Here is a 13,480-nt window from a genome sequence, read left to right on the forward strand (position 1 = left end):
GCTCCAGATGATGATCTTGGTATGAAGATTGAAACATCGGGATAATAAAAAGTTATTTTAACACGGTTGTAGAATCCATAATTTCAAAAATGAATGCTGATCACCATGAAACACTAAAAGAAAGGATCATTCTTCTTATACTTCACTGACATATAACTAGTCAAATGTTTCTCCAACCATTCTCTCTCTCATGTTCTGCTGTGCAGGACAACACACAAGTACACTATCTCTTTCTAATTTTATAATTCTCCTCATCTGCTATCTTTTCTTTCACACTTTCATTCATACCTTGTTCACTTTTCCACCACCTGAATGTCAACAATATCACTGACATTGTCAATTACATTTATCTACCTTTTATCATTTGACCATTCCTCTGTATTTCTGACTCTTTGCAGGCTTCTGGCACCTCACTCTCAAATACCTTTTACGTTGTGCTCACTAGTTTCATTATCTTTCCACAAATCTTTCACCTTACAAAGTGAATGCATTTTGTGAATGTGGAATGTTTGCTACAACATTTTCCAAATTCTGTAGCAAACACCATCCAGCATATTCTAATTGTCTGGCATTGTTTTTATAAGCATCTGTACCATAACAATATATATATAATAAAAGTAACACAGTATTTTCCCTGATTACACACATAAAAAGTACCGTATTAGCCGGCGTATAAGACACACTCTTTTTCTTTGAAAATAGGTCTGAAAACCAGGGTGCGTCTTATACACCGATACTCAGTTTTTTATTATTTTCATTTCTGGAAATTTTCTCTGTTCCAGTTATGCGATTTCTTTATTGCTTCCTTGTGGTGTGTGTGTGTGTGTGTGTGTGAGAGAGAGCATTCGTTACATAGAGCAGTGTTTCTCAAACTTCAGACATCCGGATTCATATGATTGGTGCGGTATTAACAAAAGATCGTGTTACTAAATGACAAAGACAAGCCGACAGTTGAGTTGAAATGCTAATGCTCTTCAACTGAATTCCTTATATAATATCTGAAATACATTCACTATATATTTCTTCGTTTTAACACATTGACTCAAACAAAATCATATGTTGCACCGGCAACATATGGTTTTGCTCAAGTCATACAGCATTTTCTGTGAGAGGGGGACATGTGATTCATTAGTTAGTGCCGTTTTTATCCCAGTTGTCTCTAATTGCACTGTTTGTTGAGAAATATATTGCACAGCCTGCAGATGTCTCTGTACCTTATTCAGTGATACAATAGGAACGTTTTACGATCCCGAACTTCACGGATACATTGAATTTTATTCTGTGCGTTAATGATGCATAGCCGAAAATTGCCACGGACTCCATGAAGACCTTTCATGTACCCCCAGGGGTACATGTACCACACTTTGAGAAACACTGACGTAGAGTTCAGTGGATCCGCATGCGTTGTCATCAACGATCACAGCTATGTCCTGTTCATTTAAACTTTCCAATTGTTGTCGCAGTTGTGAATGGTGATAAATTTCTACTGTTAAATTTTCTCTAAATTTCTTGGCAAATTATGGCTGAAAAACATACGTGTGATTGCGTATGCTAAAGAACATGGAAACAGGGCTGCAGAGAGGCATTTTGGACCATCCCCAACTGAGAAAATTATAAGAACTTGGTGGAATCAGGAAGAGGATTTTAAAAAAGCACCTCATAGTAAACATAACCTACGAAGTGGAACTGCAAAATGGCCAGAACTTGAGGCAGAACTGAATACTTGGATTTTAGACCACAGAAAAGCAGGGCTTTCAGTGTCTACAAAAAAAAAATGTTTATTCATCAAGCGAAAGTGATAGACACTAACAGGGGGATCGCCAACTTTACTGGATCAATATCATGGTGTTCAAGATTCATGAAGAGAAATCAGCTATTTATGTGGACTAAAACAAAAATATCACAAAAGATGCCAGCTGAATATGAAAAAAAAAAATGATTGAATTTCATCGATTTGTCATTAACGCAAGGAAATTAGAATATTTTGAACTTGTGCAAATAGGAAACATAGACGAGGTTCCGCTGACTTTTGATGTGCCTTCAAACAAAACTGCAGATTCCAAGGTCACTAAAAGTGTTACTATTAAAACTTCGGGGCACGAAAAAACTCACTACATGGATGTTTTATCCTGCTGTGCTGATGGGACAAAATTGCCACTATTGATTTTTAAAAGGAAGACGCTACCCAAAGAAAAACTGCTTAAAGGAGTGTTTGCACATGTTCACGCAAAAGGCTGGATGGATGGAGGAGGAATGAAGTTATGGATAGATAAAATTTGGTCTAGGTGCCCTGGTGGACTGTTGAAGAAGCCTGCCATGCTAGTATGGGATCACTTTCGTTCTCACAGAACAGACGATGTTACAAATAAACTCAAATAGAATAGCTGGATGCAGTCTTCAGATTTTGAGGTTACACCATCACGAAGAAGCCTAGTATTTTGCAAGTTTGTGAGCAGGTCAAAGCTTCATGGGATGCTGTGAAAACTGAGAAGACAGTGGTTAAATCGTTTAAGAAGTGGAATTAGTAATGCACTGGATGGTACAAAGGACAATTTGTTGTATGAGGACTCAGGTTCTGATTTAGAAGAGATTTCAAGTATCTCTTCATTTAGCTCTGGAGATGAATTTCTGGGTTTTGATGATTAAAAGGTGGGTACTCTTTCCTAGTTAGATTAGGTATTTGTTGAAAGTAGACCTACTTATTACTTTATATTTGAAATACTGTAATTCATTATAATATTCAGTGATAAAGTTTTTTTCCTAAAAAATGTGTACTTGAAAATAGACATGAAAAAACTCATGAATCCACAACAAATTAATCCAAAATCACTAATTATTTTGTAAAATATCACTTATCTTTCAATTGAAACATCTATTGCACTGGTATGCCACCTCAATCATTCATTTACTTACTTAATAAATGTCATTATTTTGGTAAGAGTTTAATCTGCAAATGTTTTACAGTGGATGAACACTGTGCATTTTTAAGAACGAGCATGAAGATATTTTCAGAAACTTAATTAGTCATTTAAACTAGCAATCTTTTCCAATAATCTCGTAAATAAAAGCAAATGCTTGTTTTTTGATTCTTTGTTATACGACTTTACATCATGCCCCTCAATAATTTTGTATCCTACTATTTTATATAAATGCCAATTTGAAAAAAAAAATATATATATATACATATATATACTGAAATAGAGAGCCAAAAGGCTTCACTTTGGTGATCCAAAATTATTCATATTAAGTGGATATTGAATCCAACATTATTTCAAAGCAGAATAGAGAAACTACAAGAGTTTCATGCCGAATATATAGAATAAAACTATAAAGGTTCCAGCAGATCCAAATGTAAGCAAACCTTTCATGACCCAGGCAACTCGTAGTAAAGGTGAAGTAAGCTGAGATCACTATCTTTAGTATTTTCCATGTTCTAAAGCACATCTCCTAGCAGAGATGTATGATGCTATACATTATGGAAGGGGGGGGGGGGTTTACTACCCAGACCAGTTTTGACCTTTTTTGAGGTCTCATCAATGTGCAGGTAGACCCAAAATGTAAATGCCCAGGTTGTAGTGATGCAGAGGTTATACTTTACCATGCGAATTGCCAAGTAGTGTCACATCACAAAAGGCACCAAGAATCACTGAAATAGAGAGCCAAAAGGCTTCACTTCGGTGATGCAAAATTATTCAAATTAAGTGTATGTTGAATCCAACATTATTTCAAAGCTGAATAGAAAAACTACAAGAGTTTCGTGCCGAATATAGAATAAAACAATAAAGGTTTCAGCAGATCGAAGTGTAAGCAAACCTTTCATGGTAAAGTATAACCTCTGTATCACTACATTTTGGGTCTACCTACACAGTGATGAGACCTCACAAACGGTTGAAACTGGTCTGGGTAGTGCCCCCCCCCCCCATAATGTATAGCATCATACATCTCTGCTTGGAGATGTGCTTTACATTATGGAAAATACTAAGGATAGTGATCAGAGTTCACTTCGCCTTTACTACAAGTTGCCTGTGTCATGAAATTTTTGCTTGGATCCGTCAAAACCTTTATAGTTTTATTCTATATTCGGCATGAAACGCTTGTAGTTTCTCTGTTTGGCTTTGAAATAATGTTGGATTCAATATCCACATAATTTGAATAATTTTGCATCACCGAAGTGAAGCCTTTTGGCTCTCTATTTCAGTAATTCTTGGTACCTTTTGTAATGTGACACCACTTAGCAATTCGTATGGTAAAATATAACCTCTGTGTTAAGTCGGAGGACTTAACATTGTTATCACTCTTTTGAGATAATGATTTATCAGAAGTAAAGAAGCACATATAGAAATCGTAATTTAGTTTTTTATATATCTTATTTAGTATTGTGAATTTTCATTGTATTATTTTATATAGTTGCTTAGTCTGAATTGATATGTGAACAACTAACCGTTTGCTGGGTAAGAAGTAATAATCTAAATGTGAAACGGCCAACTTCTGAGACACATGTTGAAGGTACTAGAATATCTGTTATGTAGCACAGTGCCTTCCACCGTAACGCTACAAGAGTTACGAAAGGATTCCGCGAGCGGCACTGAGTGCCGCGTGACGTAGTGAAAGCATGACGTACATGTCGATGACGAAAGAGAGAAATGCCTCGGTGTTTAAAAGCAGATGTAACACTGCGAACCAGGCTTTTAGACGTTTTCCTGTTGCTGTATTCCTCTGCCACGGATGTCCGGCTGGTATGGAGCCTCCACATGGGTTTCCTTTGTTCGTGGAAGTTACGACCGAATGACCAAGAGAACTTACCAGTCGGAAATGAAAGCCCAGCAGATCCTAATAGTGGAAAACTACAGAATAATTCCAGTTGAAGTATAGAGGGAAATCGTATAGAAAATCCCGAGGAAGTGCGAAGAAGAAGAGTGACGATATAAGGTAGTTGTCTGACGAAAGAATTGAAGTGGCCAAAGTAGAATATCCAGCAAATTGGCAAGGTCAAGACTTTATGTCTACTAACTAAAGAATTGAATGAGAAGACTTTAATGTGTGTGTGTTAAGAGACATTTCTTTGAACTGTTGCTGATAGATTTAGAAGGAAATATAATAGTGTCTCATAAATGTATCTTGAAAGAGAGTGAATTACGAATGTACTTATTTAAATCTGAGATATACGTAAAATTTGAGTAGGATTGTTAAAGAGATTTATGAATGGAATTTGATAAGTATTAAGTGTAAAACTTAAGTGATTAGAGTAGAGAATTGAGACTAAATGATTAAATGTTAGTAATTTTGTTTCAAAGATAGAAATTCATGAAAAGGGATAATTACTGTATGTAAGAGTGTTAATACTGTATATGAAATTTAGTTGAATGATTAACTAAGTGCTTCTCAGTGTAATATATGAATTCTAACCGTAATTAAAATGTTTTGTTTTAATGTGAATATTGTCTTGCCTGTAATCGATCCTACTGCACTTGCTCACAAGATATAACGAACCACAAAAGCATGGGAGAGTGAACGCTGACTGGTTTCTAACTCCTTGATCTTATATTTTAGTATATCCTAGGATTCAGGGTGGCGTGGCTTATACAAATAAATTTTCTCTGAATTTGACAAGGGAGATAGAACCAGTGCTGAGACAAAGAAATTGGCATCTGCCATTTGCATTTCTTTGTCTCAAAAAACAACAGCATCGCTCTTATCAGGGATTCGGCCAGTAGTGTTACTGATAAGAAAGGATTAACCTGGGAGTAATAAGTGTAGGATAAAAGTAAGAGTTATAATATATATATATAGTAGTGTGATAGAGATAAGAAAGGGCACATTAAGCATAAGGAATGACACAACATCTGCATCACTACAACCTGGGTATTTACATTTTGGGTCTACCTACACACTAATGAGACCTCAAAAAAGGTCGAAACCAGTTTCAAGCTTGGATGATGAATGGCAATGCTGTGGCTCATGAAGTTTTAACTGAGGCTCAGCTGTTGCTGTCACCCAGGGCCTGAGTGGGAGGGATAATGAATGGCAATGCTGTAGCCTGTGAAGTTAAACGAGACACGGCTGTTGCTCTTACTCCTCAGATGAGCGGCTCTGCTCAGTGGTGGGGGAGCCTGCCACGGTGTAGAGCCAACCGCTTCTCATTGGCAGGGTGAGCCTGTTATTGAGGGGAACAACGCTGAGTTTCTGAATTTTTGATCCTGCGGGTTGTGCATTATTGGGGGATCTCACGAGTTTCTGGAGAGGTTACCCTGCACTTAAACATGGAAACCGGCATGGGTAGTGACTCCCCCCCCACACACAATGTATAGCATCATACATCTCTGCTAGGAGATGTGCTTTACATTATGGAAAATACTAAGGATAGTGATCAGAACTTACAACACCTTTACTACGAGTTGCCTGTGTCATAAAAGGTTTGCTTACGTTTGGATCCGCCGAAACTTTTATACTTTATTCTATATTCGGCACGAAACTCTTGTCGTTTCTCTGTTCAGCTTTGAAATAATGTTGGATTCAATATCCACATAATTTGAATAATTTTGCATCATCAAAGTGAAGCCTTTTGGCTCTCTATTTCAGTAATTCTTGGTGCCTTTTGTGATGTGACACCACTTAGCAATTCGTATGGTAAAGTATAACCTCTGCATCACTACAACCTGGGTATTTACATTTTGGGTCTACTTACACAGTGATGAGACCTCAAAAAAGGTTGAAACCGGTTTCAAGCTTGGATGATGAATGGCAATGCTGTAACCCATGAAGTTTTAACTAAGGCTCGGCTGTTGCTATCACCTAGGGCCTGAGTGTGTGTGGGGGGGGAGGATAATGAATGGCAATGCTGTAGCCTCTGAAGTTAACTGAGGCATGGCTGTTGCTCTTACCCCTCTGATGAGCAAATGAGCAGCTCTGCTCGGTGGTGGGGGAGCCTGCCACAGCGTAGAGCCTGTTATTGAGGGGAGCAATGCAGAGTTTCTGAATTTTTGATCCTGCGGGTCGCTCATTATTGGGTGATCTCACGAGTTTCTGGAGAGGTTACCCTGCACTTAAACAGGAAAACCGGTCTGAATAGTGACCCCCACCTCCACAATGTATAGCATCATAATCTCTGCTAGGAGATGGGCTTTACATTATGGAAAATACTAAGGATAGTGATTGGAGCTTACTCCACCTTTACTAAGAGTTGCCTGTATCATGAAAGGTTTGCTTACGCTTGGATCCGCTGAAACCTTTATAGTTTTATTCTATATTCAGCATGTATTTTCTTGTATTTTCTCTATTTGGCTTTGAAATAATGTTGGATTCGATATCCACTTAATTTGTATATATATTTGGCTTTGAAATAATGTTGGATTCAATATCCACTTAATTTGTATGTGTGTGTGTATATATATATATACACACATACGTACAAATTGTTTAGAATATATATATATATATATATATATATATGGCTAAACAATATGACTGATTCTATTCTTGAAGAGTCTGGAGACCTTACAAGTTTTCAGGTCGCAAGTTGTACAGGTGGTACTCAACTTGTGGCCTGAGACCACAAGTTGAGTACCACTGACCTAAGTAAATTTGTTAGTTACTAAAAATATAATTTATTTTATTTATTTTTACTGAGTGAAATGGGCTCATTGTCAAATAAATTATTCATTCTATTGCTTTTGCTGTTTTCAAGGCAATACAAACTGTTGGCTTCAGCCAAGGGATCACATGTATAAATTGCATACACCTTATAACTTTGATCATCTACAATAACACAGGTTGCCACATTGCTGGTAAGTTTTCCATGCCTCGTGCATTTCATCTGTTCTCATCTGGGTTCTGCTCAGGCTTGTTTCATCACAGTTACTATCACAATTCCAGCGGCTATCCTGATAATAATGTAATATAATGTAATTCATAAAAAGAATATAGGTTATGGTAATATTAAAAATTCTTAAATGGTCATGTCTAACATTTATAATAAATGATTAAAAATTGCATCATACTGCCCTTCCCTTGAGTGAGTGAGAAGGAATACCTGTGATAAATTAAAAAGAAAAGCTGCTTAAATTTAGTTAAATTAAAGTACGGAGGAGTTAAACTGAAAGATACATAATAGTTTGACATAAGAGTAATACCACATACAGTAAACTTCTGGTTATCTGGCAAGGTTGGTAAATAAATAGCCATTTTGACATGCCCACAATTCCAGCCTATTCAAATAATTCTGCGAGTACTGCATATCATTGCAGTACTTGCACTGATATGCAGTACTGCACTGATTACCCTGCCTATCTCTGTATCAGAAAATAGTTGTATATCTCCTGTCAAATCCTTCCCAATGTCATTAATGTAAAGACTGAATGACAATGGAATAAGCACTGATCCTTGTGGTACACAACAAGTCTAAATCTAGCAGACTGATATCCCCTACATACATACATACTACATTCTGATATCTGTCAGTCAGCCCTTCTCTTATCCATGCTAATATTTATAATCCAATCCTATGTTCTCCAATTTATGCAACAATCTTCAATGCTGTATTTTGTCAAAAGCCTCAGCAATATGACAAAAAGCCTTAGTAATATGACACTAATACATTATATAGTAAGAAATTATGAATAAAATATATACATAAATTATTTATTTTAAAAAATTGTCATATTTCTTCATAACTTAATGTTTCATGCCTGTAAAAATTAAACCTTTAATCTGTTGTAATTTGTTTACAGCTTCATATACTTCAAATTGTCATTTATTCCTTCATGTTGAACTTCTTTACTGTCTGTGGGTAGTATTTTCCTAAAGAATTTTTGTGCTGTTGTACTTTTAACAAATTTCCATGCCATGGATATTTCATAAATTACATTCACACTGTAATATTTTTTCCATAATATATATCATATTACATTGTATACCATACATATATAATATAATATATTACAGTTTTTATTTTATTCGTATGGGGTTCCCCCACTGTTCCTCGACTATCCCTTAGGACTGGTTGAGCCCTCTTAGGGAAGGTTTAAGTATGTATTTATGACTGTAGATCCATGTGTATATGTGTGTGTGTGTGTACAGGCCGGTTTGCCTGTTGTATTTTTTCACCCGGAAAACCCCGAGTTGATTGAAAGAGAGAGAGAGAGAGAGAGAGAGAGAGAGTGAAAAAACTCTCTCTCTGCCTCTGTGTGAGACCAGCTAACTCATCTTTAGATGAAAGAGACCAGATAAAGGTTCCTCACATCATGGATGGGAATCAAACCAAGGTCTTTCCAACCAAAGGGCTTCGTCTATACCGACTGAGCTATGGAGGCTCTAACATATTGCATGTATACCACAGATAAACTAAAGATCCATTTATCTTGCACCCACTGCTTTTATGTTCTACCTGTGATCCATAAAGAATGTGTGTCTCTTTGTCCATTTGGATTGCACTGATTCTCTGACTTATTGCATAACTAAGTTTTTATCCTAACTGTTAAATTTCCAAATTGGCAATTCCCACTCTTTTACAAAAAACTCTTCATATTTCCTAGTAGTGAAAAATTTATCCCTTCAACCTACTGACTTAGTGGTCAGCTTCAACACCGAATTTTTATTTAACAATGTCCCAGTTGAGGATTCCCTTCATTTGCTTTCATAGATCCTCCCTCCAGCTATAATCAAATCATTTGACTTTGTTATCCACTCCATTTATTTCATCTGTCAAAAGAAACTTGACAAACAGATAGAAGGTACCACGATGGAAAACCCAATCTCTCTCTCTCTAGCACTTGCCAACTTTTATCTAGAACACTTAGACAAAATCCTTTTCTCCTTCATACAGCCTCGGTCTTCCTTCTAGGTGCACTATATCGATGATGTCTTCACTGCTTGGCTCCATAAAGAAGATAACTTAACAGCCTTCCTAGCTAAAATAAATAATCTGCATTCCTGGATAATTTCACCATGGAAAAATACAAAAGACTACATACTGATATTCCTAGATATCTGATTGATTCTCCTGCTCTCCTTCAGGTGAACTAACTACTACTGTCTATTGGAAGCCTACCTTCACTGGTCAGTACTTGCAGCAGCAATCTGTACCATCTTTCCCAAAAAATTGGAATTCCTAACAACTTTACTGCATCATGCTCGTGTTATATGCTCTAACTCACAAGATCTTAAGCAGGAATTCCTCAACATCCAACTATTGAATCCGAATGGCTTTTCACAACAGACTATATGCTGAAATTGTTCAAAAAAGTAAGGAGTCCTAATTCCATATTTCAAGAATCTTCGAGAAATACAACCTAGTGCCTATATTTGTTCCATTCAACAATGTTTCCTCACTTGGTGGGATGACTTGATATATGCAAGGAAATCATGTAACTCAGCAGTACAGTATTTTTAGATGATGAAGATGTCATTCTTGGATCTCCAAGTATAAACCTACAATTTGCTGGACATACAGGAGTGACAGCTTTATCATCTGGAAATACTGTGCTACTGAGTTACATGATTTCCTTGCATGTACACCCTCTGTCCAAAAAGAAACCGAACTTTTCGAAAATAGAAGAAACTAGTAGCACCACCTGTCATATCTTTTTCTTGTCGAAAGCAGCAACCTTCATTAGTGTTGCATCAACTGTTTATGACATTTGTTTCATTAGAAGCCGAGTTATAGTGCCAAGTGTGACAGTGTGTTTTGACGAACGGTTGGAAAATGAGTTTCAAACAGAGAGCTGCAATTGACTTTTGTGTTAAACTTGGTATATGTTTTACCGAAATGCATCAAATGCTTCAAAGAGCATACAGTGATGAATGCTTATCCCGTACTCAAGTTTACAAGTGGTTTAAGTGATTTCAAAGTGGTCATGAGACGCTTGAGGACAATAAAAAGCCGGGCTGTCCAAAAACTGGACTGAGTGAAGTTAACATCCAAAAAGTGTGTGATTTCAAAGAAAACCCAAAATGGTCCATGAGATTGATTGAAGATGAACTGGGGATTCCAAAATCAACTGCACAACATTTTGACCGAGAGTTTAGGCCTTCATGAACTGAATTCGCGATTTGTTCCCCACAAGTTGACCGATGACCAAAAAAAAAAAAATGTATCGAATTGAACACTGCAAGGAACGCATTAAAACCACTCGCAAGGTCTCAAACTTCCTTGAAACGATCGTTACCAGTGACGAAACGTGGCATTTTGAGTATGAGCCTGAAACAAAGCACCAGAGTGCTGAGTGGAGACCAACAGAAGAGGGGCATCCGAAAAAAAGTTGCTTGGAGAAGTCAAAAGTAAAGACAATGCTAATTTGTTTCTATGATTCAAAGGGCATTATCCACAAAGAATTTGTTCTGCCTGGCCAAACGGTCAATGGTGAGTTTTATCTCGAAGTGACTGATAGCGAAAATTCATCGCATATGGCATGGATATTGTGATGCAGGCAGCTGTTCACTTTTGCACGATAATGCACCATCTCATCAGTCGAACATTGTCAGACAGTTTTTGAGCAAAAACCAAGTTTGTGTGTTGGATCACTTGCCGTATTCACCTGATTTAGCACCCTTTGACTTCTTTCCCTTTCCTCGACTTCATTTGCCGATGAAAGGAAAGTGATACGACACCGTTGAAAAAACGTTCAAGCGGCAGTAACCACGACCCTCAACAGTATCCCAAAAACCAATATAAAAAACTCATTTAACGAATTAATTGACCATGCCAAACGCTGTATCGAAGCTGAGGGAGAGTATGTTGATTGAAATAAATGATTTGAATAATTATAATTAGCCTGTTTTATTTTCTATCAAAATTTCGGTTTTTTTTTTGGACAGAGGGTGTATTAACTCATTCCACCAAAAAATAAAATCTACTTTGGAACTAAAAAGTGAAGACAAATAACTTTCCTAGATGTTTTAATTACCAAAAGTTCTGTTATAGTAAGAGAAGAAAGTTCTGTGTATGTGGTTAAGCTCAGTAGTGAGGGCGGTTCCACTGGAACAAAGCTTAACCACATACACAGAACTTTCCTCTCCAATGGCTACAGCGAACACAGCATCAAAAAAAATAATCAATTCCTCCCCCATTCCCCGTCCCTCTCGTCAACAAGAATTTAAAAATGCCATCACCATACCCTACATCCGTGGCACTTCGGAAAAAATAGCCAAGATACTAAAAAAGTATAACCTACACACAGCATATAAGCCCTACCGCAAATTGGCTACCCTTATCCGTTCTACGAAAGATCAGCTCCCTCTTCTCTCTCTGCCTGGAGTTTACAAAGTACCCTGTTCCTGTAAGCTTGCATACTTTGGACAGACAGGCAGATCAGCATCCATCCGCCTGGAGGAACACAAGTCGTACATCGTTAAACACAACTATGGCCATTCAGGCTTGGCTGACCATGTTTCGGACACCACCCACAGAGTATCATGGAAGAAAACCACCATGCTCCACCACAGCAAATTCAAGAAAGAGAGACTTTTCTTAGAAGCAGCAGCAGATCTCAGAAACCAACCAAATCTTAACAAATACAGTTGCATTAAGCTTCCGAAGATTTGGGAAACAGTCATCACCAGAGGTCCCACCTTACATTCCAGGCCACCTACTACTGCCCTTAGAGGGCGCTCCACCTAGATAGGACTTTATTGTCACCCACGTGGTTGGGCTTAGTATTGTAAGTTTTTGTGTGCATGTTACATTAATTGTCTTTGTAATCCCTGTAGATGTCCTAGTGACTAGGACGAAATATAGGAAGTATTAAATCTATTTTAATTCTTTTTGAGTGTTGTAAAAAATCCATTAAACCTCCAACATAATGTCCTCACAGCACTTAAACCTCTACACAAGAATAGCATTTCCATAGGGGATGAACCTGGTTGGCCTTTTGGCAAATATAATAGATGATTGAATACTGTAAGAGAAACATTTCATCTTCATCATATGAAACACTTATAGTGCTACTTCGGTCTCTTGCAAAAGCTGATGGGTGTAATTTCTGTCCCCCACCTCTCACTCATCCACATGGCACTATTGCTACATCACTTAAAGTGTCACTTAGACTAGCTTAATAACCTCAGTTGTAAATTCAAATCAAATTCAAACAAAACTAAAACAGCTAAATGATGTAGAAAACTTGCTTCTACACTAAAGGCAGTTATGCCATTTAGTCTCTTGGAAAAGCTGTTGGGTATAATTTCTGTCCACCAGTGTTCCTCTATCTCTCACATAATGAGTACTGTTGCTACATCACTTAAAGCTGACCTTCTGACATCATTCTTCTCATCCCATTCCTACACAGATGACCAAAGCAGCTCACCTAAACCAGGAACATTGCGTTGCATTCCTCCTACAGCCTTTCCCTAGATATCAAAACCTTGATCACTCTGAATATCAAAAAGGCTTTTGATCCTGATAAACTGTGCTCAAGAGATGCGTTCCTGAACTAACACCTGTCATTTATCATCTCTGCATTATGTTAAACTCGGTCTGGAATCCACACCC

General features: G+C 37.3%; 1 protein-coding gene across 6 annotated transcripts in view; it reads right to left on the reverse strand.

The window, feature by feature from the left end:
- Positions 1 to 7,627: 7,627 nt before the first annotated feature.
- The window catches only part of LOC150102651 (UDP-GalNAc:beta-1,3-N-acetylgalactosaminyltransferase 2-like), a 322,880-nt gene continuing 317,027 nt past the window's right edge, over positions 7,628 to 13,480 (reverse strand). For all 6 annotated transcript variants that reach the window (XM_090399028.1, XM_090399029.1, XM_090399027.1 and 3 more), the window contains one exon: positions 7,628 to 7,880. In XM_090399028.1, coding sequence (XP_090255154.1) covers positions 7,752 to 7,880 — 129 coding nt within the window. In that variant the 3' untranslated portion in view covers positions 7,628 to 7,751. The remainder of the gene's footprint in view (positions 7,881 to 13,480) is intronic.

Source organism: Typopeltis vanoorti, chromosome 10 (assembly GCF_054136105.1).
Source record: "Typopeltis vanoorti isolate ZY-2024b chromosome 10, IOZ_Tvanoo_1.0, whole genome shotgun sequence".
NCBI lineage: Eukaryota > Metazoa > Arthropoda > Arachnida > Uropygi > Thelyphonidae > Typopeltis > Typopeltis vanoorti.